The following is a 27,994-nucleotide window of genomic DNA, read 5'->3' as shown; positions in this document are numbered from 1 at the left end:
TTAACAATAGACATTACGTTGGATAGGTAAGTAATTTTTTCTCCTTTTTTTTTCTTCTTTTTTGAAATTCATCGTTAACGCGTGGCTTTGTTATAACACGAATTACCGATTGAAATTAATTAATTAATTTACGTATATATTATATATGCATGTATGTACGTATTTATGTATGTATATGTAAACTCGTTATCGTAAGATTTATTACATGTAAATCACTTTGTTTTGTTTTTATTAGCATACGAGGATCGAACGATAAATTTGATTTCGTAAGTAAAATATCGTTGTTAATCTCAGGTCTTTTTAGTAATTACTTAGAAAAGTTGTATAATAAGGATTCGAAAGACTTATAGTAAGATAAACGTCGTGTAGGAGGTAAGTCGTTAGGATATGGCAAACTACTTTGGCCGTTCGATCGTTAAAATGTCGTAAAATACGGAAGGAACGGGATCACATGAGAGATAGAGGCGTAATTTATATATATATACATATACATATTTTTACATGTGTATAAAAAAAGTCATTAGTTAATAACTAAACGCAAATGCGTACGTACGATTACCTGTGTGGCACGTTTCTCTTTATTTCTTTCAAACTTTATAACATAAAACAGAAAAGAGAGAATAGAAGAGATAATAGAAAGGAGAGAGAGAGAGACAGAGAGAACACACACATACATACATACATACATACATAGTCGTATGGTGGGTTAGGTCACGTAGAGAGAACGTTCTTTATCGAATCCTCCCAGGGAGAGCTCGTTTATGGGGACACCTGGTCGTACGCATCACGGTTAATTTGCACTCTCCATGAATTTTAACGAATCCTCGCATTAACTTTATCTGCTGCCGTCGTTTGACGTTCTCCACCAATGATCGTGATCTTCTTGTTAAAATCCCTGTTAAAACTCTAAATCAGATTTATCGGCTAAATGGTAAAGCGCGTGCCAATTTTATCGTTCCTGTTTCTAATACTAAAATGAACACAATTTTTTATTTCTTTTTTATATATATTTAAGACAAAGAGATACGTAGTAATTAATCAAGAAAATATAATCAAGCTTCTATTTACTTTATCAATTATCAGGAAAATGACGATAAATAAAAAAAAAAAACTAAATTCTTCGATGGAACGGTTTTCTTTCGATAAGCCTTAGCAACTATACTAAAGTATATATTATATTTTGCATGCACGTGTGCATATCGATTGCATCGCGAGAGTTCTCGCCAAGATCTCATGTAAATCATCGACAGAAGGAGAGGAGATGTATATATATATATATATATATATAATATGCTACTATACATATACATATATATATAATAGTATAACCACTCCTTTCTGCGAAACGTCAGCAAAAAAAAAAAAAAAAAACAAATTCACATTAGAAAATAAAGAAAGACTCGTTGAGTCGACAACGCAACCCTTTTTCTCTTCGCTTAAGTTTCTCCATATTTTCTAACGGACATACGTGAATCTTCCAAGTAATAAAGTCTCGATCCCACGGCTCGATAAAAAGAAATTCTCCTCTTAAATGGCTTATACCGTTCTTATTACGCTTTATTCGCCTACAATGCATCCACACGCTTATTGTGTGTAAAATCGTGTAACGCGAGAGCAAAGAATAACAAAAAAGGCCCATCTCGTGTTCGAGATCAATATATTGATATATCGATCCTTAAAATATGATAAATATACGTATGTAAAAATATGCGAATATCGTTCGTATTTTTTGTGTATCTAAACAATAAATTCGAATATGTTAAAAAAAGGAAATGATATTTCCTCTTTCCTCGTAAAGTATCCTAAACTAGACTCACGTCGCGTTAGGTACTTCTACTTATTTTTACGAGCTATAATTCTTACCACAAAATTCGTTGTTTTATTAGAAACTAAACATTCTAAACGATAAGAAAAGAAGGATACTTTGCCAAGACTAACTAACTAACTCTCTCTCTCTCTCTCTGTTAACTAATGACGGATTGAAATAAATCTTGAAAATGCAACAATCCAGAGATGATACCTTTCCATTTTAAATTCAAGAGAGGATAAAAATAGATAAAAAAAAAAAAACACGTTTAATATTCACAACGCGTGTTATTTCACGTAATATTTTTCTAGAGATGAAAAATAGATCTGTGGTTCGATCGGTTTGAATAAGACTAAGATATCTAAGAAGAACTAAGAAGACTAAGTCACCTAAGATGCGCCATGCTGTCTACTACGCTCAGCTAAAGTCGACCTCGATGAGCAACTCCTCATTGGCTAAGATCCAAACGTATGTTTTCTAGCAAGCTCTTAACACACTCATGTTGGATGGGGGATTACCGCGCGTCTTATTCTCAACGTTTACTCCACACATCGCTTTTAAAGACTCAGGCTAAGCCCAGGTGCCATGTTTTCGCGTGAAAACGAACGAACGAGCTAGAGCGCGAGTTTAGCTTTTGACCTCCCTTGCACTCTCTGATTATTCTTAGTCCTCCTCGTCAGCCTGCTCCAATTTATCTCTCGATACGTTTTATTACTAAGCTAGTACTCGAACCTATGCTATGCTATGCAAATGATCGAATTTAACTTAGATTTCATTTGAATCATTCATCTATATTATTTGTTTCATCTCACATCATTCTCATGCACGTAAATATATTATTAAAATGATGAAAATATTAAAACTACATACACATATATCATTCGTAAAGGTAAACGTGAAATTGGTTAGCAAGAAAATGAAAGGGGGAGGATAATAGGGGAATAGTTATAGTTGATTTTTTTGCACCTCTATAAGTATACATTCGTGATTGTATTTTGATAATATAACAAGAAACGTTTAAAAAGAAGTTAAGTATATAAAAAGATGCCGTTAACATCGAATGCACCAAGGCTCCTCCTTCTTACTGGACGGCGTTAATTTTCCATGGTGTACCGCAATTCCACCGTCGGTTGCCTTCAAGTTTTTTCTTTTTTTCTTTTTCTTTTTTTTTAGATATGTGCTGTAAGATATTTTCCTCCAATTATTTATTATTATTCGATCTTTCCAGGTAAAGATTATTTAGATCGATTACGTAGAACGATTCGCTTTAAACTCGAAATCACGAGAATTAGTTGTCTAGCAACTAATTATTACGTAGCACCGAACAACGACAATAACGACGATGACGAGAATGACGAGAAGGAGAAGGACAACCGGTTATCAGCGGATTTCGTTAGCGGTTGTTGCTCGTCCAAATCGGATGATGGTGAACTAGCCTTTGTGTTTTAGACGGATTACGCACGCAGTTCTCGTTAATTGCATACATTCTAGCCGATTATTATACGCTTTGTCGATCGTCACGATCGCTCGAGCGGAAGATCGTGCCCGTAGAATGGCTGAAAAGTGGGATCACGCGTTACGTAATTTAAATAACATCTTTATTTTATTCATCTCATTGATATCGAATCGATTGTCTAGGATTGTTTCATCTAAAACAATTATTGTGTATATGTGCATCCATATATATTTCTGGTGAACTAAAGTATCGGCATTGACTACCCTAGTAGCACAAAATATTGAAAAATGTTGAATAATAAAAAAAAAGATTTAATGTCTTTTTAATATTAAATACACATGTATTCAATATTTTTCTATATTTTGTGCTACTAGGGTACATTTTTATTAGAATATAATATACGTACGAGTTTATATTTTTCTTATTAATTATTAAATAATATATAAAACTCCCACCCCCCCCCCAGTACAAAACACAAATTTCTGATATTTTTCAAGGATTAAAATAAAAAAAAAGATATACTTTCTTCTTCTCTATACTGAAGCTTGCCTACCAACAAGCTGATATCGATTCGATATCCATGAATACCTTGAAGGTAGCTTTTAAAAGAATTAAAAAGAAAGACGTTGATAAATATCGATATACGTGTCTTTTTTTCTTTTCTTTTCTTTTTGTGTATGTATTACATGCGTGTAATTTCTATAACCACATATAATATTACCTTTTTCATCAAAGTAGAAGGAAAAATCAAGTTTACGCCTTTGTATTATTATCGGCGGCTTGTCTCGTAGATTCGCCGACAAAGAAACGCTTCGGAACTGGATCTGCTGCTCACGAAGTCGGTTGTCCTCGGATTCGCACGACACAACGACGAACGACAACGACAACGACAACGACAACTACGATGAACAATGGGATTTTCTAGGATGAAACGTAAGGGCCGAGAATCAAGAAGATAGGAGGAGAAGAAGGAGGAGAAGAAGGTGGGAGGTAGAAGAGGAAGATCGCGGACCACGTGAAAGGCGATTTAAAGGCGGTGTGGAGAGGGGGTGGCCTTTAAAAAAGGAAGGAATATGGCGAACCGGTCGCAGCCTCCGCTCGTCAGCTGAGAGCTCAGCTGCAGCCGGGCGCGGTGACCTCGGCGATACTTCGCGGGAAACCGAGTCAATTTGCAAAATGATAACGGTTTAAGTCTTCTTCTTCTTCTTCTTCTTCTTCTTCTTCTCCTCTATTCCATGTCCTCCTCCTCTATTTCGTTATTTCGTTTTATAACGCTATACAAACTCTACTCCCAATCTATTTTCTTTTTTGTTATATTATTTTTCTTTAGTTTCTCTTCTTTATTATTCAACTTCTTCGAAATGCATTACTCTACTCTCGAGACGTAGACGAGACGCATCCAAGACTCGATTATCCACTTTTTGCGCACCCCATTTCTCTATTCTCCTACTTCAACCTACTTTTTTAAAAGCAACTTTGCTGGATGAGAAGGAGATATGTAATTTAAAGGAAGTAGATGTGAGAAGGTATAAAAGTCAGCTTATTAGGATTAATAGATCTTTTTGTCTATCGCGCTTTTGGCTCTATTCTACTCAAAGAGAGAGATAGAACCTGTCCAGGAAATGCAGGGACAACTAGAAGGACACGCAATGCCGGTCTGGTCTTGGAACGGCCGGCCGTCAGCTGAGAGCTCAGCTGAACGCGAGGATCACCGGCGTAACCTCAAACCCGCTTTGTACCACTACCAACACATCATCACTCTATTCTTCTCACCATTACTATTACACTCTCGTAGTTGTCGTCACTGACATTAACATTACCAACCAGTAGTGCATTATTTCTTCTAGTATTGCAATTCTACTACTACTACTGCATTATTGCCTTCTTATCCTTGGTAACCCCTTGTTTCGACTCTCTATCCATTTCTGTCTCTCTCATACACACACATTCGCTTATTCATTCGCACTCTTTCTCTCTCTCTCTCTCTCTCCTTATTTCTTTCTTTCTTTTTTTTTTCTTTCTTTTGATATCTCTCTCTTTCACTCACACTTACGCGCGCTCCTCTCATTCTCTTGACACCGCTTTAGCGAGTCGTCCTAACAAGTACAATAAAAAAACCTAATGAAATAATGAAGAAGACATTGGTACCTCGGTTTTTTCTTCTTTCTGGTAGATCCGAACAAATGGTACGTCTTGAAAAGGCGCGAAAAATAATGTAGCTCCTTCCAGTCGAAACTTTTTCAAAGCCCACTCTCACACAATGGAATCTTCTAGTAGACTGACCGAGCCGGCGAGCCGTTCCCTCCTGCGTGCACGCCCACCGTTACCTACGAGACCTCTCGATTTTCAAAGTAGACTATAATCGCACTTCCTTAAACGAGAGATTATCGTTAACGTCAGCCCGTTTACGCGTTTAAATTTAACCGATTTCGGGGGGGCCGGTCGTATCCTTATATCCAAGAGAAACGGCCGCGTAAACGCGCTCCGACAGTTCTCGCCGAGCTGTCACTCCGCGAGCGAGCCGCGCGCCATCACAACGACATCTGACGGCTAATCCTAAAATCTAACTTAAGATACTCGAACGCCCTCCCGTCCTACCGCCTAGCAACAGGATCGATAGGCCTATCGACGACTTATAAACGAGAAACGCCTCTCGTTATTCGACCCTTCTTCCTTTTCATCGTCCAATAGATTTTACCGATCGATTTATTTTCAAATTTCCCGCCACCTACTTTGCAACCCCCTTTTCAAAACTACCCCTATTTTTTTCTTTTTCATTTTTACCATTTTTTATCTTTATGGAATAAGATTTTTTTTGTTGTTGTTCTTTTTTTCTTTCTTTTTTATTGTAACAATCGTATACAATTATATAGTGTATACATTCACAGGATACTCGTAAAAATAGATTTTATAAACATTCGCCTTCTCTCTTTTCTTCTCTCTTTTATTTTATTTTTAATTTTACTAATAGATATAACAACGGATTTTCGTTTAAACTTTCTGTAATAATTTCTCTAACAGCCGATTCGAGTGTCAAATATCTACGTATTATTATGATTATTATTATCATTATTATTATCATTATTAATAGTAGTAGTAGTAGTAGTAGTAGTAGTAGTAGTAGTAGTAGTAGTATTAATATTATTTGTGCATCTATTATCACAAAATTTTGATGAAACTTTTTGATTGCATATTCATTCAATTTCTGTATACATTTATTCTTAATCGAATAATTATGTTACTTATTCTCCTTTTCCCTATCTATTTATATATTAATATCACGGAATTATGTTTCCAACGATTTGATTTTAATTTACAAACGTTTCATCGATTTTTACTACACATTTCTATAGTAAAATAAGCTTTCTCTTAGAAAAAGAAAAAGAACCCTTTTATATAACTCTACGTTGATTATGGAAAATGTATTTACAAAAGAGATTAAAACTCATACATATATATATGACATACATATATATATTTTTATCGAATCGAAATTGCCGATGAGAGCGAAAGTTTATTTCCGAAGATTTGGGGAACGAACGAATGTCTTCTAACGAAAATCCTAAAGATGATACTCAACGAAGTTAAAGATGGTAAATGTAACAACTTTGATGAAAATATAGTTAACGTTATATCATTTTGACTATTACCCTTTTTTTTTTTTTTTAACACAACCAGGAAATTGTCCTGCCATGGAATGCTTGCACTACTGATATAATATTACGTATTGACGGAGTAGTGATTATTATTCACTTCTCCATCGATAATAATTATGTTAATCTGTTTTTAATCCTTTGCGCGATCGCAGAAACAAGCGCTGCACCTTTTCCACTCCCATCCTCGACGTGAATCAATTTGAACTAAGAAAAAAAGATTTGAAAGTATAGAAAAATAAATACGAAAAGAATAGTCAATCAATCGGAACATACCTTACGACTGGGGACAAGCAAAGCGATGTATTGATTCATCCAACCTTCCAATCGAGGATGATGTTTATACAGAGATCCATCGATCGCAATCGTCACATTCTTCTTATCAATTCGTTCCAACAACGCCGCAAGACCTACGCAAAAGCCCAATAATTTTAGAGACATCTCTTTCTATTATTAGTACTAACAAATATTAGTATTATCTCAGCTTACATATAGAAACGAGAAGCGCAGCACGATTAGAAACAACTTCGCAAACGTATTGTACAACGTTTATGTCATCTTCCGTTGGAATGATATCATATTTTGCTAGAACTTCTCTTGTATTATCGGTACTGCCATCTACGGTGTCTCTGAACAAGGAATAATTCAAATAATTAGAGTTTAGAGATAACATTTATTTGAATTTATTGTCAATACTTACTGTTCAATATATGATACCAAATCTGAGGTAAGCGTTCCTGGTGTGAAGAAAGAAAGCGATGGATTTTGATTTACAAATATAAGTCCTTCTTTTGTGAATTTAGTCAACACGATACGCACTATTTCACCGAGATACTTTCCACCGATATATTTTTCAAATCTAGAATATTTAAAAATCTCTTTTTAGTTTTATAACATCTAGCAGGATGTTTTTTTATGATGTATTATTAGATACTAAATAATGATTGTATAAGAATACGGAAACTTACGTAAACGAATTTACGAGAAGCGAATTTGCGTCATTCTCACGATCGAAGTCTGTTTTAATAAAGTCTAAAACACCGTTGTCACCGAAGGCACCCCATTCGATATCTATTACAACCTAAAAAATAGAAATCAAATGAGTATATTTAAAACAAAATAAGTTCATTAGCAAATACTAACTTCTCTTTCTCCATGTCTTTCTGGTTCCCAATGTTCGACCCTGTCGGCTCGTTCAAGGTAACAAGCATTACTACCTGTACCCAGGATGAGTCCAATAGCTGTATTGGGATCCAACGTTGCTCCTTGTATTAATGTTCCTGTAGTATCATTCAACACTGCTACGACTCTTACTTTGGTATCACCTCGACGTGCAAGTGCATCTCGGAGTAATTGAACTGCGTCCTTATTCACAACGTCTGGACAATTAAAACTTTTAGTCCATGTCACCAAAATTCCAACATCGAGCGAATGTTGAATCATCGGGAACGAAAATGTAAATCCTAAATTGGAAACGAATATTTAATGAGATAAATTAAAATACGTAATGTGAAATTAATATTCATTATTATACAAATGAATGATTACAAATTACACGCAGTATATACTACTAAACAAAACTATTAAAATATAAATGTAATAATATCGATGATGGAAATCATTTAGAAAATTTTCAACGGACAAATAATCGAATTTAATTTACCCAAAGGTACTTCGACATTCTGAAGACCCTGGCCAATAACGAAATCACTGACGCATTCGGCTAAATAATCGAACAGACGAAGACCCGGGCCAACCCTTAATTCAGATCCGATGTGATAATTTTTAACTTCCTCCCTAACAATTGTGCCCTTATTCAATTCCACTAAAAGAATTCGAAAATTAGTCCCTCCAAGATCTAGAGCTAAAAAACGTCCCGCCTCTGAAAATAATATTACATAAATCAATTAATCTCACGACAAATGTAAGACACGTAAGTTGAGTTTTTTTTTTTTTGTGTTTTTTTTTTTAATCAAAATATTTAGAAAAATAAAGTACCTGTTCCATCTACGAGTTCCGGTACATAAGTGTTTTCCATCTGTAAGGATGACGGTTCTTGATGGATACCTTTGTCCATTTCTGAGACAAATGTATCTTGTATCTCTTTAACAGTAGTCGAGGAAAAACGCATTGGTGCTAATCGATTTTCGATCTAAAAAGTAACATTTCCTTGAAGGTGTATGTACGATCAAACAAGAAAAGGTAGAGAGCGAAATATATCAATCGAGAAGAAAGCATTTGTAAATTACTCAAAGTATTATTAGAAATTATAATGGGGAATCGTTGTTATGTGAAGGATTAACTAGGAAAATTTTCCTTGTTCTATAAATCTTTCGAGGCCTTAACAAACCTACGTTATGCATCGTGATAACGCTACTATACTACTACTACTACGTGTTCGCGTTCATATTAAGGATGCTATTGTTTACTTTGTTACGCGTTACGTATTATCTAATGGGATTCTAATGGGTAAACCGGAAGTAACTGTAAACTCGTGTGTGTATTAAATGTTCATCTAGTCTTGTCTAGATCGATAATATTATATTATCAAATTCGTTTATCTACATTTCATTTTCTATCTACATATATCTATAGGGTGCATAAACCGAGTAAGATAAAAAATCAGTTGTTATACGACTCCATGATACTAGCGTATCAACTTCTGTGAAAGTAAACCGGTTATATCGTCGCATCGGCTTCTCAATCTTCTGCTGTGATAGAAACATGAAAGAAATAAAAATATACAACTTTTCTATCCAAAAAAGAAAAAGAAAAACGAAAAAAACTAAAACCAAAATCTATTAATCATTTATTGCTTGACAATAAATAATATAACGTTCGTTAATTGTTATATTGTTTTCTTAATAACATCCCTTTAATAAGATAACGATTAGAAAAAAATGAAAAAAAAAATACGAGATAGATGATAATTCCTAGTATTTTTATAATTTTCATTTAACACGTGTCTTTATAGTTTACTTAATCTTGACTGTCTTGCAATTTCTGTTATCTTATTCAATAAATTGTGAATATTAGGATATCAAAAAGTTGAGAATTTTATAACGATAACCCTATGATTCTTTGAGGGTAAGATAAGAAATCCTTACTCCTAGAAACAACAACAATAATTTAAAATCCAACTTAAACCGCTTTAAGCTTTCATAACGTCGTTAAATAACCGAGTACCATAATCATTATAAAAAAGTATGATAAATATCGCAATCGTAATCGTGTAAGATAAACTATTTGAACTTGTAATTTTTCGTTAACGGTTATATAAAATATAATATTCTTTAGTTGAATAATTCAAATAGACATTATAAATCTAATAAATATTCATTACACTTATATAGCGTATTATTCAGTTAAGAAGAAAAGAAAAAAGAAAAAGGAAAATATATTTAACAGTTTGTTATCCTCACGAACTGTAATGAAAGCTCTACGTTACACGAGCGTTAATAGACCTATCCAAAGGATTTAAAATAAAGTAATTTATACCCCAATTGACGTCGAATTAACATCGTTTGCTATGATATAAAAGAGAAAGTATACGTTTAGGATCGTTTCGAGTCAGCAAACTCTTAATAAGAAGGTCGGAGGGTTAAGAATCACGATAGCTTCATCCTTCGATGAACATCGTGTGCTAACTTCGTTTAAACTCTATTAAATATGATATATATATATATATATATTTCATGATAAGTAACCAATATTCACGCAATAATAATAATAATAATAATGACGACGACAATGATGATAATACTAATAATCATCATAGGCCTAAAGATTTGTCGAGACCTATTTATCAGCATGGTTTTTCATCAATCTCATCGTTTGCGCATATAAGAAAGGTTACAAGTTCAAGTATATCAAGATATATTTAATATAAATAATTATGTTACATCGAATCTACTCACTATCTGTCTCCTAACATCGTTCGATATTACAAGTGGTGAAACCTGAATGGCTTCGTGAAGCGCGTGTTCCGCCGGTACCACCATTTCTTCAAACAACTGAGATTATCTGAAAAAGTAATACGTAAATTTATTAGATAAATCAATTTCAACATTTAACGATATCATTGGTAGACTTTTCTATCAAAAAATATAATTTATACGTATAATATATATATATATGAAGTTATGATGAGTTATCGAAAGTTGCAACATACGTCTATCTAATTTGATACTACAAAAAAGTTCCCTTAAATTTTGTTTTTTATCACACGCATATGTTTCTCGTTATAAAAAATATAAATATATATATATATATATATATATATATATATATATATAAATGATATATTAATTAACGAAAAGTCGAAAGTCCATAGAATTTTACGCATTTCGATATCACATAAAATAATGACCTCGTAAATCTTTGATAACTTTTCACTTTTTTCACCCCTCGAAAATGTTCTAAGTTGTTTTCTAAAGAAATAGATTAGGATACAACTGACGAAGAATGAAACACTCACGAAGATCTTTACAATTTCATCGGAAATATTATTCTGAAGAAAGGAAAGAGAGAGAGAGAAAGTAAATATGTTTGGTACAAATGTTTATCAATAAAATAATAAAAACATTAATTTTATAGTCATAAAAGATATTCAAAATATGATTCTATCAACATAGTTTCGTTATATCTCTAACTAAGATTCTATTGGTAATATAATATATATATATGATGTTTAAAAGCAATGATATTCTAACAAAAAATGTATCGTAAGTTCTCGTAAAATATTCCTCAAGATGAATAAGAAATATTGAATGAAGAATAATCGTTGTGATTCGTGATGAATATTTGAAAATACAAACGAAAGTTTTTCTAAATTGTGTCTTTCTCTAAAAAAAAAAAATAAATAAATAAGTCTACGTTTATAATTTATGTATTACGATTTAATGATAGAAATATTTGTTGATTGATGATACGATCTAAACGATATTTACATTACGTTAAATGATCTTTCACTTTTCATTGAATATTTGTATCATAAAAGTGATCGAATTAAATGGAATTATTAATGAAATTCGATATGAATCATGTTTACTTCAATGAAGTATATGCATTGATAGTAACTACATTGACAACTTACGCGTTATATAAATGTAGATTTATCTAGAAACGTGTTCGCACTTGTCTACACGAATATCGTCAGTAATTCGCACGTGCTGCGCGATCAAATGCAAGATCACGACTGACGTGAGAGCTCTCGTCGTTTAGTAAAAGCTCAACCCGTTCCTAACTTTGTTTGACCGGACTGAAAGTTCATAAAACATTTTATCAACAACGATAAACAAAACGATTTAAAACGCAACTAATAGAGTTTCTCTCTTTGAGTAACGCATTATTAACCAGACCTTGTTTATTATTTAAATTACAACTTGATATGGATCACCAAAGAGAAAAATAACATTTTTTATTTTTTTTTTTTATAAATAATCAAATTTTAAAAATCGAATGAAAATGTTCGATTAAATGAACATTATTATTCGTGTATAAAAGACATAGAAACATTTTGTTTTTCGTAATTACGACTAATTTGAGATTTTAATTGAATGCCTTATCGTATAATTAATAATAATGATCTCGAACAACAAATAACACGATTCAATTGGAGAACACTCATTCGTTGATATCAGAACGTGCCCCTGTTCATTCTTTTGATTACTTTCCCTCTCATTTAACAGTCGATTTGTTTCGTTAATCTCGTACAACGCACAGGTAGATATATTTACTTATTATTCATGAAAATGAATGTATACAAATGCGGAAGAAATGGGGACAGATAACGACTTTTAAATAAATACAACTGGATAAAAAGAAACCACGAAAAGTTAGGAGAACGTTCTTGAAACGACGAACAGCAACACGAACGAGCCTTCATTAAAATCAATTGGAAGGTGCAAAGCGTTAACCGAGATAATTCAGCCAGTTGACCCGACGTGATGATCGTAATCTGGAGTGCAATGCGCGTACTCTACTCATCATTCCCAGCATTTGCTTATAAGTAATGTAAGTTGAACAACGTGTACTCAATATTATAATTCAAATATTCGAAACAGAACTATAAAAAAAAAATACAAATCATTTGTTCATATATAAACATAGACGAATTTGAGCAAAATGTTATTGTGTTTTAAGTAAGTATGTGATTAGTATAACTCGTTAAGTTCATACGTACTCATAAACTCATTTTATTATCGTCAAAATTTCTCACGCATGACTATTTGCTATTGAACTTCAATAACTCAGGGCCGCGCGGCCAGGTCGAAACGTTGCAAAAGCAAACATTATTTTTTTATTTTCATTCTCTCAACGTTAACTCGAAATCACAAAAAAACAAACAGTATCTTCGATTAACAAAAATTCATGATCACCCGAGAACCGCTCTTTTGTCACGCAAACGTCAGATTAACTAGTCTGACGTAATCATATAGACGATATATAACAAAGATGTGCCATCGAGTCGACTAGAAAGACATTCGATCCGATAGATCGTAAATTACAGTGTTAAGAGTTATTACGACTCACAATAGTTATATTAGATATATCTTTTAGATTCTATCATCAATTCGTCTAGCATAATACACAGATAAAAACAATTATATTTTACTTTTTGTCTTTTTTTTTTCTTTTTGGTTTCTCTTCCTTTCCTTTCGAAGAATTTGATTATACTAATAATCAATACACATCGTGCATTCTATCGATCGATCGATCGATCTTCATTAAATTAATTTTGATGTATACCGACTAGGAATAATAATGACTTGTTAATTAACACGTGACGCAATTAAAGCATACTTTGCACAAAAGAATAAATCTATTCCGATTGAATCTACTTAAAAACTTTATATAGTATCGATCGATAATTATAATCGAAATAAAAATCTCAAGAAAACGAAATGTATTCTAATTAATTATTAACACGAAATATATATATATATATATATATATATATATATACATACACGTACATATGTTATTGCATTTTGTTAAATATATAATAGCTTGATCTATCATTCATCGTAAGTTATAAAGCTTCCGTGAATAACGAGACTATTACTTAACAAGGTCATTCATAAATCTGAAACGAACAAATTATTGCGTTACAGAGAACGATTGTACAATGTTCTTTCTGTTATCACGACTTTTTAAATACTTTTTTTTACTCATTCAAGCGAAACTTACGTAAATAATTAAGATAATAATTGGAAAAAAAAATTATAAATAAAACATAACGTGAATGTTCGAACAATCGAAATCATTCGACTTGTCTTTCTCGTTAAACGATTCTTTCCACGCGAACATCCATTTACTACAACATTCCACATTCTATTTCTATTTTACAATTCTCTATCCGTTCTATTTCTATTTTCCTCTATTTTCTACTACTTGAGTATGAAGATTGAGAAAAAAAAAAAAAGAAAAAAGTAGGTATACCAAAATTATTTGATATTACGAAATCAAACGATAAAGAAATCCAATAACATGATAAAATTATATTAGTAAAGACTAAAATGTATCTAGTTGATTCGTCTAAGATAAGATGATTTCATTTGCCGAATTCTTCTAATACATAATATATATATATATATATATATATATAATACATCTGTCCAACGTGATAAGTCATCGCATTAATTATTGTCATTTATTTATTAATAAATCAACATTTCCTTTCAACACGATCAACAGGTATACGTTATCTTTGATTTATATCTATCATTTCATTCTAAACAAAAGTCTCTTCCGGGATCGTAAATCTGATTAATAACCAGACAGGTGAAAATATTTTAACATTATGTGGTTACATTATTTATAAAGACATTTCAAAACGATAAAATGAATATTTTGTTGTTCGTATTTTCTTGTCGTAAAAATAAAACAAATTAAATGTATACACAACACAAATTTCGTTTCTTTTTAACAAATACTTAACGTTATCTGAAAATAAAAAAATAAAAAAATGAAGAAAGTTAATGTAGCTAATTCGATATATAGAAGATACTTTGACAATCGTAATAATCGCGTAATCAATTTGAAAACGTTTCTTGTAATCATTTACTATTTTGTAATATCGAGAGATCGGTGTCGCGAATATATACAACGAAATGCCTTTCAAGGACACACGTGGGTTTTCCTTAATAAAGTAAACACATTTCAACTTATATGTCATTTACAAATAATAAGAACAATATCTATATACATTAACTTTCGATACAAATGATTCTATTCAGTTTGTCACTATCTTTATTAATAATTGTCATAATAACGTTTAATTGCATACAACGTAACGACGATATATATATATATATATATATATATATATATATATATATATATATATATTATTTACATTTTAGATTAATTTTTAATTAAGTCGTTTGTTTAACTTTATCATTTTGAATATGTTTCGAGAGCATAATAATCAACATCATTTCAAATCTTTCTACCGTTATAAAACAATAAAATTATACATTTTTAGAAATTTTAATATCATATTTTAACGATCTTTCAACAAAGTTAATATTCCACGAATTTACCTTGTCAATAATATTAATTTGACGATACCATTTATAATTCGAAGTAATATAATAACGCAATAAAAAAAGAAAAAAAAAAGAAGAAAATAAAACATGTGTTAACAGTAATAAAACAATAATTGAATTAAAAGACAACGCGCGTATCTATAAATGGATTTATAATAAAAATAAGAAAAAAAGAAAAAGGGATATTTAAATTTATTTATTAACGCTAAGCGCGGGAATAATTCAAACATTCGAAATATATCAAATATAATAATTAACACACCATTGACGAATCTAAACAAATAAAGAATTATTATGCAAAGTCATATACAAAAAAAAAAAATATCACAATGATCTAAGAATTTTCTTTTGAGACGCGTGTAATTTATTACAAAAACATTGAAAATTCGTTAAAAAAAAAAAAAAAAAAAAAAAAAAACAAAAAACGATATTATCGAATCTCTCACCCCTAAAAAGTTCAATGTTAATCCTGTTTCTCTCTCTTTCTTTCTTATTATATACAAATGCATCCACGCATGCACGCACGCATCACACACATACACTATAATTGAGTTTTCAAACGGAACTTACTAACGCGATGTAAGTACAATTAATTGAGTTAATTATTTAAATTATAATAGTTTGTAAACGAATGAACAAACGAAGAGAAGTGAGTGAGTGAATGAATGAATGAATGAATGTATGTATGTATGAATGAATGAATGAATAAATGTAAGAACGAATGAACGAATGAACGAACGGTACCTATTCCAAAGTAAACGCGTACGTACGCTCAAGGAGTGCAATGCCACGAAATGTATATGCGCATGTATGCGCTATCGTGTCGATACTTGCTTACTCCCACTCCGTTATTATCGTTGACCAATCAGAGAGCAAGATGAGCAGCCCATAAGATCTACCACCACTTAGACTCCTGCATACTCGGTATCTCGTGTGACGTCACGTGAACGCGCGAGAAATAGAACTTAAATACGTTCGCACGCTGTGTATATGTGCATACACGTGCTACGTGTACACACGTAAGATCAAAGATAAATACTTGTGGCGGGAAATTTTAAACATTTCTTCATTATTAAATACATTCAAATTGTTGTTTCTTATGAATTAACTTTCTTTTAAATATAGGCAAGTTATTTGTTAATTCTATATAAAAGGTATATTAAATAACACGGATCGTAGGAACGATGGAATGGAAAAGATATTGGAAATAATTGTATTATTATTTTTTTCTTTTCTTTACTCTTATCAATTTCAATAACTTATTATTATACTTATTATCTTTTATATACATTAACGAAATATTTTTTAAATCTAAAAACCTATCATACTTTTATATTAATAATATTAATAAAATCGATCGTGTGTAAATAATACTTTTATTTAAATATATCTATCACAATTTGTTATTATTTGAAATTTCTATTTGAAATAAAAATATTAGATATTGTTCACGTGTACACATTCAAAATACCGACAATCCGTATAGCAAATAAGCGCATACATAGAAGTTAATAATGTTAATATCCGTCTCTCAATCTACGTTGGTTGAATGAAGTTTGATGAAAACAGCCGGTGTGTTTAAATTTAGATCGTTACAATTGTGCCGACCCTCGTAGATCTATAATGTACACGAGGTAAGTGGCCCTTCCTGCAAGACGTACTACTTGTAGGAAGGGTTAATATCTACGTATTTCTCTTACACAATATTTGTTATATTCAAACGATAAATAATAAATATGATTTGTTTTTTTTTCTAATTTCCTAAAACTACTCTTCATAATAAATATTTATCGAATTATTTAAATATTTGATTAGTTGTTTCATTTACTGTTATATATTTAAAAAGTAATAAATAAATGATATACGCACTATTCAGGTAACAAATCAGGTCCCAATTCTTCTTCTCCAAAATCATCGTCTCTTTTTCCGGCAGCAGTCATCGGACGTGTGGGTAATGGTCCAATAGGATCGGTATAAGTAATATCTACATCAAAATTTAAATAGTTGTTATATACAATAATTTTATATAATTGATAAATTATATTTTCTATTGTGCTTGACTTTATATTCTTTGTTATTACTTAATCTAACATTATATGAAATATATCAATGTTAAGAATAGAATCTGCAAACTAGTTAAAGACCCATTTATCATGTTGTTCAATCCATTAAGGGAATCATATACAAAGTCTATAAATCTTCCTAGTAGATATTCATCTTATTTAAGATTATGCAGCACTAAACTATCAATAACCAATCTAATTTTACTCTAAAAAAGGCTTATGTAAATTAACCGTAATATCAAAGAAACTTTTCCTAGTTGTTTTAAAGTAATGCTTACTAGCTTGTCCATCAAAATTCAATTCCGTAGAACTATCTCCTCTAAAAATTCGTGTAGACCTAATGGCTCCACCGCTGTTAGATCCTTCATTAGCTTTTTTTCCTGAAATGGGACTGCTTCTATGATCCGATAATACGCTCATCCCAGAACCAGCTCGAGAAGAATTATCGCTGTTACTTTTTCGCGAACCTTTAAAATAATATTCATACAATAAATATTTATTCTCATTTTTTCAAAATATATCCAGAAAAAATATAATATTAAAAAATACATACCAGTAGTACCTGGTCTAGCAGATCCTTGTCGTTCTTTTAATTCCTTTGCTTTTTCTGCTTTCTTCAATTCAGATGCATATAATTGAGCTTCCTTAAGACCCATGTCGCTACATAAACGTACCAAAAATTTTAAACATTCAATATTATCTGGAAATCTTTTATGAATATCTTGATATTCAGAAAGAGCTTTATGAAATTGTCCGGTTCGTCTTAAGCAAGCAGCTACCAATAATCTCCATCTAGGTTCATCAGGTGCAAGTTCCACAGCCTTTTCAAAATATAACATTGCTTTTTCTGCAACCTTTATACAATAATGTAACGTCAATAATTCTATTTTAATAATCAAATAAATAATATCAATATATTTATACCTGCATAGATATGAAATACGATCCTAACCAATCGATCACTTCGTAATTAGCGGGATAGAATCTATAAGACTAAGATTAAAAATAACAAAAGTATATTAAAGAAGTAATATATAATAACAAATAAATAAATTACAAATTTGTTCTTACATCACTATAAAATTGATATGCCTGTTGTTTATCACCCAAACTATCATACATTTCTCCTAACTTTTGTAAAACTCCTGGATCTGATGGAATTATACCGAGCAATTGATTATACCATTCAGCTGCCTGTTCTGTATCATTAATAAGATGATATATTTGTCCAATCTGATATAATGTCTGTGGATCATATCTGACAATATTACGTAATTTCCAAAAACATTCCAAAGCCTCTTCATACATGCTTTGTTTTTTATATACCAGACCTATATAAATACTCTTTAAGTAATACTTGTTAAAATTATAATAAATTATTATTTAAATAATATTATACTTACCCAAATTATAAAGTGCTTGCACATGACTAGCATCTGTATCCAATGCACATAAAAGAAACTCCTTGGCTATGTCTAATTCATTTTTTTTCATTGCACAAGCTGCTAAATTAACATAAGCAGCAGCATTATAACTATCTGCATTTCGTGCTGTTTCTGCATACTTCTCGGCTTGTTCATAATCACCTTGCTATAAACACAGTTCAATTATATTATTATAATATAAATAGCACATATTTGTAAGAAAATTTAATTTATGTTAAATATCTTAATTACATACAAGATAATAAATAAATGATAACATAGTTGATGCCGCGCTATTAGCTTTAGTGTCACAATTTTGAAAATTTTTTAAAGTATCAATAGCTAGTTGTGTTTCCTTATTATGTAAGTAAACCATAGCTTTATTTATTTCTAAGTCTGCAGCTACAGTTCCGTAAGCAGACGATTTTATTGCATCCACACACCTTAATAAAAAAAAAACAAATGATGTAAAAGGATAAATATTTAAATGATGAAAAGTTCTCTGTGTGAACAAATGATGCATTTGAATAAATACCAAGCAAATCCAGCTGAAACGGTATCTTCAATTACAGGTGCTATAAGTTTGGCTGCGCAAAGAATAGTTTTCTCTCCTTCTACTTTAAGTTCCTTTTCAAATTTCGATAGATCATCACTTTTTAAAACTTCGTGTAATATATTTGAGTCTATATCATCCTAAACACAAAAATATAATTAATTTGAAAATTTTAATAACATATTCATTTACTTTAGAAGCCAAATAACAGTTTAATATCAATTTATGAATAGCTCATAAAAAGATAGAGAAAAATCATAATATTTAATAAGTGATAGTATAGGGTGAGCATTACTGGCAACACATAGTGATTAAATGTAAACACACTCTATATTAACTCACAGCACTCGTATTATATTTGTCTTCTTGATCAATATTAAGCTGAACTTCTAATAATTCTAAAAATGATCGTTTCATTTTATCTCTATGTGATAACGCAAAATGACATAACACAGCGTATAAGCCAGCGGTAAATTCTGCTCGTTCTCTCATAACCCATTCAAAACTATTAGCTGCTTCTTCTAAACGACCCATTTGTACAAATAACATTCCGATGTTATGCATTATTTTTATTCTAAGAATTACATATAGAATTAATAGATGAAATATTGAAATAAAAGAAAGCCATACGATGATTTTGTTATTTAATATTAATTATGTTAGTAATTTAATGTATATGTTTAGATACCTTAAATCCTTATGAGCTATCGGTGCTTGATCAAAAGCCATTCTATACATTTTTATTGCTTGAGATAATTGTCCCATTTGAACATAAATATTTCCCATATTTACTTTCAATCTTCCACTGTTGCTGAACATTCTGTTTCTTGTAATAGCTTGATAAGTAGCTATAGCTTCAGTGTACATTTCATTATTCGTATATTGTATTGCTAAATTGAATAGTACCTGTATTTAAACAATATTTAAGTATTCATTTAATTGATAAGTTATTAAATAAAATAAAATTAATTTCTTACAGCAAATGTTAAATCAACGTTATGAGTATCGCTTAAACCAGCTTGTTCTTGTAATCTTATAAGAGCACGCTCTCTTGACGAAGCCTCTCTGGCTCGTTCTAAAGCAACACGCATGTTGTTATTACCAGCTGCATCAATAGAGTTTTCTATCAGTTCCATTATCTTTCTTTCACTCATTTTTATTTTTTCTTCTGGCCTTAAATTGTAAAAAAAAATCAGTTGAAATATGTTATAATAAATTATAAAAAAGAAAGTTTCATAAATAATACTCACGTGTGTTCTTTATTGCTTTCTAATGGAGGAGCAGGTCCTTTAATACTGCTGCTCATATTAAGAGGATCGAATATTTGTCTATTACTAGTATAACCAGCACCTCTAACTGCAGTCATCGGTCTAGGTCCACTAGTATTGGGTCGCAAAGACACCGTAGTTCCAGCTCTATTAAACTAAAATCATAATGTAATAAGATAATTAATATAATTATTCCTTTTCACTGATGATATTTAATATAGTCATAATCATGTATTTGCTTACTCCGGTTGAGGTTCCAAGACGCATCGCACTGCCTGGGATTTTTGGAGTTTGCTATAATAAATGAATGATGCAATACAAGAAAAATTTATAATTATTGATAAATAATAATACATACTATTGATCTTTTCGCATAACTTGTTTTAACAGCTTCTTGAAATAATTCATCTTGATCAAGATCCTTAGTACTATAAACGGATGGATAATCGTCATAACCTGAATAAATGTCATCGTCAATAATTCCAACTGCAGCCATTGCACATAAGTTCACAATAATATTTTAATTATAATATTTATATTATATATTATTATTAATGTATTTTAACTATTAATTATATTTTTTTGATATTTTATTAATATTATTAAAAGATATAATGCAAATAACAAAATCTCAATGCAAGACAGCGTCACCCACGCATGCGCACTACTAATCCTCAGTAATGTATATACTTCACTCCAATATGAGGTATCGTTAGAACCCCGTGACAATTGAAATACGGTAGACAAGAAGTGACCCCTTATACGTACCTGCTATTACTCATTGACACGTCCATGGAAACAATCACCGTCGAGCTATGACGTCGTATGCGCATGCGCACGAAGGCTCCAGGTCCTTGCATCACTACTCTAGCGCACCTATCGCCAAAATATGGTAATAACCTTAAATTTATAAATAAAATGTTTTTAATTTAAGATTTAATATAAAAATCTTTATATATATATATATAAGATGTAACACATTCATAATTTTTGTTAAAGATGATTTTTATTATTATTATTAAAAATTATCTTGTTTCATAAAATATTATTTCATAAAGGGTATACTTAAAATCTTATTTATTAAATCTTCTTTTTTATTTATTCATCATTTTATTATCTCCAAAAAAATTTAAATCTTTTTTTTTAAGAACACCAAATTGTAAGAACGTTAATGCAATTAATAGTGACCAATTCATTTGATCTTTTATGGAATCTATTTGCTTATTATATGTTTGCATTATTTTATGTTGTATACATACACCAATAGGATTTTTAGTTTCTATATTTCTGCCATCTGTTTTACATAATAATTTTTTAATTACTGTCGAAGTAGACATTATTTCTTGACCTATGTAAATGTCAAATAATTTAGCAATATTCTCACATTTCAATAAATAAATATTATCTGTGTTTGATAAATCTTCGTTGTTTTCTACAATTTTAACATAAAAGCTATTAGTTATCACAGAAATGCATATATAAAAATTCATTATTACTTTAATAATTATCATTTGATTAACATACTCTGCAATGATAAATTCTTTTGTGTAAGAAAAGCTAAAATCATTGCTTTCAATTGTTCTTTCCTTAAAAATGTTTGTATCTGTGCAACAGATTTTACCATGTGAAAATTAAAACTTGTATCATTTACTACATAAATGTCAGCCTTGGGAATCTTATTATTTATTGTACAAGCCTGTCGTAAGAAAAATAATCTCATTAAGAGTACTACTTTTAAAATAATATAAATGACTACAAAATATTATGTCATGGATATGCTGATGTTTTATACATACACATAAAAAAGAAAACATATTTAATATTTACCAATTTAAGTAGATGAGAAGTACTTTCATTTCTGCTATTTTGTACACAATTTTCATAATTCCATTCCAATATATTTTCTTTAGTTTCAAGTAACGTCCAACTAATAGTATTAGTTTCTATATTGATCCCTAATACAGTAGATATTTGCTAAAATAATATTAAATATAATATAATATCATTATTACGTATATTTATTATATTTAAAAAAAAGAATAAACAATTTGTTTACCTCTTGTGGAATAATATCGTGTAGCGAAGACGAAACAATAAACTTTTGTAATTTATCTTTTTTCAACTTTTTACCATTAATAATTGATAATATAAATTTATCTAATATCTCTTGTGTCATACCTTCTATTTTTAATACATCTTTTAATGATTTATATACACCATTTTCATCACGATATTTATGCAATTCATTAGCATAAAATTGAGGGATTTCATACCTAGATAAAAAAAATAATTTTATTATATACTTTTAAATTTTATTTCTTTAAAATTAAAAGTAAATTATTATATTATAACTAACCTTTTAAAATAATCCACTTTTTTATTATTTAATATTTTTAAAATGTAATTATCATAGTCAGAAGGATAACGTAATTCATTATTAGTTGTACTATTAGAATACATTTGTTTTCCATAAATATATATTACAGATTGCATTTGTTTTACAGACAAATTATGAACTGTATACTTTGTAAACATTTTCAATCTTTTTACTAAAATCACACAAAAACAATTCGTGAAATAAACCTAAATTTATTTTCTAAATTGATAAATGAAAATAATTAATATAATTACAATAAATATTTAAACTCATATTTATGAAGATATATTAACATATAAATTTCATATAATAAAAATGATATATATATATTCTATATATATCAACAATTTTCATTCAGATAAATCTTTTTCTATTTTTTCTCTCTCTCTCTCTCTCTCTTTCAATGGATATGCATGTATAAATATAATCTAGAAAATTTCATGTAATAAATAATTTAGAAGTTACTAAATTTTGTAAACAAATGATTCATTAAAAATATTATTGATATCACGTGACTTTCTGGAATAAAAAAACTAGGGACCCTATATGTGCCATCTGCAGGTGTGAATGAAAACTTTATTAGACCTTTAACTACATAATTACCATTCATAAAACAATTATGCCAAGTATTTTATATGAATAAATAATATTTGATCAATACAAAATTTTTAACATTTATAATAAAAAAGAAAGAAAAAAAAACGAGAGATTGTTAATATATACATATGAACTAAACATAAGTTACACTATTCCGATGTGATTTAATTTTATTTTTAAAAATCCAGATTCTCTGGATTTCATAAATTATTTCTCATTATTATTTTTTCAATAAGATTTTTTTTGTTCGATAAAACATTTGAACAAATTTATAGATTTTCTGTTAGATAAGACATAATGAAACTGTAATTAGAACATTCGACGTTGTTCTTGTAGTTTCTTGGCAGAAATAAGAAATAGAAATAATTTAATTTTACGTTTAATATATATTAAGTCAAATAAAATATAATAAAATAAAATAAAATAAAATAAAATAAAATTAAAATAAATAAAATATCATTAAAAAGATTTCCCTATGAATTGAATTAAATATAAAGAAATGTAAAGAAACTATTTTCCGGTGTTGGCGCTAGTATCGCTTATTACTTTTTTGATGGTCGTTCGTCATTGTTACATTGGCGCGAGAACGTTAGACGTGTTCAGTTTGTGAACGTGTTAATCTATATTAACGTATTGTAATAGCTGAAAGTATTATTGTTAACATTAATATAATTTTGTTTTAATTCCTTCCAAAGTTGTACAATAAGCAATTCAAAATGTTTTGGGGTAATTAATAGCTTTATTTACAGAAATATTATATATAGCCGGTACTGTTTTCACAAGAATGGCGCCGCCATGTGCTTTCGATGATAATTTATACACATTCAAAATAAAGAATTAAAAAATTATAATATTTCGACATTTTTTCTGATTAATATAATATGTATATTTATTTTTTTATTAGGTCTGGTAATGGAACCAAATAAACGGTATAGCCAAACTGTTGAAAAATCATTCCACGTGTCTATGGCAGCTTTAGACGTTAAAAGCGCCGGTAAGTCAAATATTTACGTTATATTCTAATTCTTACATTTGTGTGATGCTTTGTTTTACCCACTATTGTAATTATAATCTTTGTTATTTTTTATATACTTGATTTTATTTCAAAAGTTACGAGATATAGGTTATTGTTGCAGTTGATAATAACATTTAGACAATTAATACAGTTAATTTCAGATGACTGAGTATTTCTAAATAATATGAAAGTATATCCTCATAAGAATTACTTCAATCTTTTCTTTTTTTTCTTTTCATAAAATATATTTTTCATTAAAATTCATTTGTTTATATATTTACTGTTGTAGACGACGATGTAGTCCAAGTGAACGTCTGCTATGATGGTACAAGTTATTTACTTTGTAGTTTAAACAAAGGCATAGCATGGCAAGTACCATTAGACTTACACTTTCAAGAGGGAAGTAAAATAGCTTTTTCATGTAATGGTCAGAGTTCTGTACATTTAACTGGTTATTTAATACCAGAAGATGATGTAGATTTAGATGAGGATTCTGAAGAGGAGGAGGAGGAGGAGGAAGAAGAAGAGGAAGTGGAAGTGCCATCTCCTAAGCGCAAAAAGAGAAAGGCAGTTTTACAAGACAATGAAAAAATTAAACGAACGAAACAGAAAGCTGAATCTGTAAATGAAGATATGGAGGAAACAGATGATGATGAAAATATGGTTGAATACGATAATCTTTTAAAAGATCTTCAAACTCATCATTCGAATAAAAAAGAGGTAACCGAAGATGATGATGATGAAGATGATGAAAATGAAGATGACGACAATGATGATGCAGAAGATGATAGCGATGATAATGATGATGATGATGATGATGAAGAAGAAGAAGAAGACGATGACGACGACGATGAAGAGGAAGAAGAAGAAGAAGAAGAAGAGGAAGAGGAGATAGTACAAAAAAAATCTATCAAAGCACAGGAAACAAAAGGTAACAAAAACAAGCAAGTACAGCAACAACAGCAACAGTCAAAAAAGAAAGATAAACAAAAATTGGTTAACGGAAAGGATGTAAAACAAAATCAACAAAATAAGAATAAAGGAGAAAATCAACAACAAAATACTACGCATGAACCGAAAAAGAGGGTAGTTGAAGGAGGTGTAATTGTAAAAGACATAAAGAATGGTAGCGGTGCACCAGTAAAGCCAGGAAAGTTTGTATCCGTATACTTTGTGGGACGATTACAAAATGGAAAGAAATTTGATTCAATTACGCAAGGAGATGGATTTAAATTTAAACTTGGAAGAGGTGAAGTTATCAAAGGATGGGATTTAGGTATTGCAGGCATGAAAGTTGGGGGAAAGAGACAAATTACAATACCACCTGTTATGGGGTAAGTATATTGCTTATGATTTATAATGCACTTTTATATATTATGTTTATTCTATAAATTAATTATCTTTTTAGGTATGGTGCTAAAGGTTTCCCACCTACTATTCCTGGTAACAGTACACTTGTTTTCGATATTGAACTCAAAGCTATCCATTAACATGTCATCATCTGATAAATATTTACATTCTTCTGATAATTAATTTTAAAAGGTTTTATTATTTGTCTATTAACACAAAAGGATATGTTACATAGTTTTAATATTTTGATGCTAATATATTATTAAATATTTTATACTGAATGTAATTTTTATTCTCTTCCAATGACTATCTATGAATTTTTGTTGCAGTATTGCTTAGATAATTTTATTATTTATATAAATAGTAACATTTTTTTTTATGTTTATAAAAAACTTAAATAAATAGGATACTGTCGAGCACAGTTAATGTTTTCTTGCGACATCCTTATATGTTAATAGATAAGTAATAATTTGTGATCAAATAAAAAGTTATAAAATTTATAAAAGGACTCCTAAATAGGTTAAAAAAAAAAACCAGTTTGAATTGTTAGAGATACGATAAAACAAAGTGTTGATGTTTTTGATAAGAAGTTATATTAATACATTGTATTTAATATGATGTATACAGTCAACATATAATGCAACAGTCAAAGTACATTCTACTCAAGTATAATACATTCTATATCTCACTATAATTAACTGTAACATCTTACAAATTACTGTTAAATATTACACGAAAGTAAACGACGTTTTTTCAAATAAATCTTACAAATATTCTTGCTCGCCCATATGTTTATTTCAACTTTTATAGTAAAATTTATCAATTCAATTTTTAAGTTACATATTTCATTAAAATAATGTATTAATTGTATTTGTCAAAAAATTATGTAATAAAATTAAAACTTCAATTAAATATTTTTTTAATATAATTCATCTTATATTTTTATTGTTTTGAAGATAAACTTTGAAATATGAAAAATATATTAAATAAATAGAAACACATCTGTACAGGCTATTGTATCTGCATAGTAGCAGTCTTTGGAATGATTTGCTAAATTTTTTTCAATCAAATTTTAATCAACTTTTCCTATATCTTCGTCCTTTTTCTTCCATGCTAATGTACATACTCCATTTTTACATTCTTTAACTAAATCTGATGTTGGTTCTTTTTCATTAGTACATTTGATTTTGTTTTTTAATTGCCACCATTTTATAATAATTGGTTGAATTAAAAATCTCCATATAATTAACAATATGGGAACAGCAACGCACGGTACACATACCATTTTGTTAACTTCTGTTTTCTTTAATAACCTGTAGTATGAAAATAATATTAATAATATGAATACAAAAAATACATTATTTAAGAAACCATTTTTAAATGCAAATGATATTTCTAATCATCTTTTAAGTATAATTTATTATTGTTTTATTAGTTGTTAATATTACCTATGCCTTATTTTTAAGCAATAACTAAATATTTATTTAAGAAACAAATGCATAACTTCAATGTAACGACAAATCAGCAGGTATTAAGCTCAGGTAAAAATAACAAATATAGAGTGAACACCAATAATATTTTTATGCTCTTTTTCATTGCGATAGGTTAATAGTTCCTACCATATCGACAGATCTTAAGGATAGCATACAAAACCCCAAATAAAAATATTATTTATAAAATACATCGTGTAACTTAATAGCATAATAGTATAAATAATATACATGCATTTAAATATATAATATTTTGTCATAATTTTAGAATTTTCTGAAATATCATAACTATTTGAATTTGCCGCCTTTTTTGATAACATTTAAACTGGGGAAGATTTTAGTGACTTTTCTTAAATCCCTATGAGAGGAGTTTCTAAGAACTTTTCTAA

General features: G+C 29.7%; 5 protein-coding genes and 2 long non-coding RNA genes across 13 annotated transcripts in view; 2 read left to right on the top strand and 5 right to left on the bottom strand.

Moving 5' to 3' along the window:
* Positions 1–6,039, bottom strand: part of Sesn (Sestrin) — a 133,692-nt gene extending 127,653 nt beyond the window's left edge. For 2 of the 3 annotated variants that reach the window (XM_089170879.1, XM_015335526.2), the window contains exon 1: positions 5,412–6,039. The gene's annotated coding sequence lies outside the window, so the exon portion shown is untranslated. Of the gene's footprint in view, positions 1–3,984; positions 4,123–5,411 lie in introns of those variants that run through there. The other variant, XM_089170878.1, reaches the window with a different exon arrangement.
* LOC107074273 (uncharacterized) lies at positions 42–6,930 on the top strand. The gene is made up of 2 exons (XR_016176073.1): positions 42–2,275; positions 4,055–6,930. It is a non-coding gene; the product is annotated as an uncharacterized LOC107074273 (long non-coding RNA).
* LOC107074275 (hexokinase-1) lies at positions 6,654–10,942 on the bottom strand. Its single transcript, XM_089170885.1, has 9 exons — positions 10,834–10,942; positions 8,915–9,068; positions 8,580–8,798; positions 8,060–8,379; positions 7,885–7,997; positions 7,617–7,775; positions 7,406–7,545; positions 7,193–7,326; positions 6,654–7,123 (listed from the first exon to the last, which is right to left on the bottom strand). The coding sequence occupies exons 1-9, from the start codon at positions 10,915–10,917 to the stop codon at positions 7,034–7,036; spliced, it is 1,413 nt and encodes a 470-aa protein (XP_089027011.1). The 5' UTR covers positions 10,918–10,942; the 3' UTR covers positions 6,654–7,033.
* nompB (intraflagellar transport protein 88-like protein nompB) lies at positions 10,834–21,475 on the bottom strand. 4 transcript variants are annotated; one of them, XM_089170882.1, is made up of 15 exons: positions 21,135–21,472; positions 21,020–21,070; positions 20,759–20,931; positions 20,486–20,681; positions 20,197–20,414; positions 19,851–20,082; positions 19,491–19,648; positions 19,212–19,398; positions 18,935–19,121; positions 18,603–18,862; positions 18,456–18,524; positions 18,085–18,385; positions 17,810–17,998; positions 17,338–17,452; positions 10,834–10,939 (listed from the first exon to the last, which is right to left on the bottom strand). In XM_089170882.1, coding segments are annotated over exons 1-15 (2,475 nt in total). In that variant the 5' UTR covers positions 21,273–21,472; the 3' UTR covers positions 10,834–10,938. The 4 variants fall into 4 exon arrangements, with proteins under 4 accessions (XP_089027008.1, XP_015191023.1, XP_089027007.1 ...); XM_015335537.2 differs by lacking the exon at positions 10,834–10,939 and adding an exon at positions 16,826–17,128 and having other exon boundaries at positions 21,135–21,475; XM_089170881.1 differs by lacking the exon at positions 10,834–10,939 and adding an exon at positions 16,826–17,116.
* Fkbp39 (FK506-binding protein 39kD) lies at positions 12,316–26,877 on the top strand. Of its 2 annotated transcripts, none has more exons than XM_089170887.1 (4): positions 12,316–12,931; positions 24,655–24,744; positions 25,055–26,099; positions 26,174–26,877. In XM_089170887.1, the coding sequence occupies exons 2-4, from the start codon at positions 24,663–24,665 to the stop codon at positions 26,253–26,255; spliced, it is 1,209 nt and encodes a 402-aa protein (XP_089027013.1). In that variant the 5' UTR covers positions 12,316–12,931; positions 24,655–24,662; the 3' UTR covers positions 26,256–26,877. The 2 variants fall into 2 exon arrangements, with proteins under 2 accessions (XP_089027013.1, XP_089027012.1); XM_089170886.1 differs by lacking the exon at positions 12,316–12,931 and adding an exon at positions 24,308–24,476.
* Positions 21,761–23,677, bottom strand: LOC107074277 (transcription elongation factor, mitochondrial). The gene is made up of 6 exons (XM_015335533.2): positions 23,408–23,677; positions 23,133–23,325; positions 22,833–23,049; positions 22,604–22,750; positions 22,301–22,472; positions 21,761–22,208 (listed from the first exon to the last, which is right to left on the bottom strand). Exons 1-6 carry the CDS (start codon positions 23,424–23,426, stop codon positions 21,871–21,873), a joined length of 1,086 nt encoding a protein of 361 aa, XP_015191019.2. The 5' UTR covers positions 23,427–23,677; the 3' UTR covers positions 21,761–21,870.
* On the bottom strand, positions 26,686–27,994 carry LOC107074280 (uncharacterized). Its single transcript, XR_001476868.2, has 2 exons — positions 27,564–27,994; positions 26,686–27,428 (listed from the first exon to the last, which is right to left on the bottom strand). It is a non-coding gene; the product is annotated as an uncharacterized LOC107074280 (long non-coding RNA).

Source organism: Polistes dominula, unplaced genomic scaffold (assembly GCF_049000335.1).
Source record: "Polistes dominula isolate Pdom_NZ unplaced genomic scaffold, Pdom_raw_medaka contig_79, whole genome shotgun sequence".
Lineage (NCBI taxonomy): Eukaryota > Metazoa > Arthropoda > Insecta > Hymenoptera > Vespidae > Polistes > Polistes dominula.
This window is presented reverse-complemented; position numbering and strand designations above follow the sequence as displayed.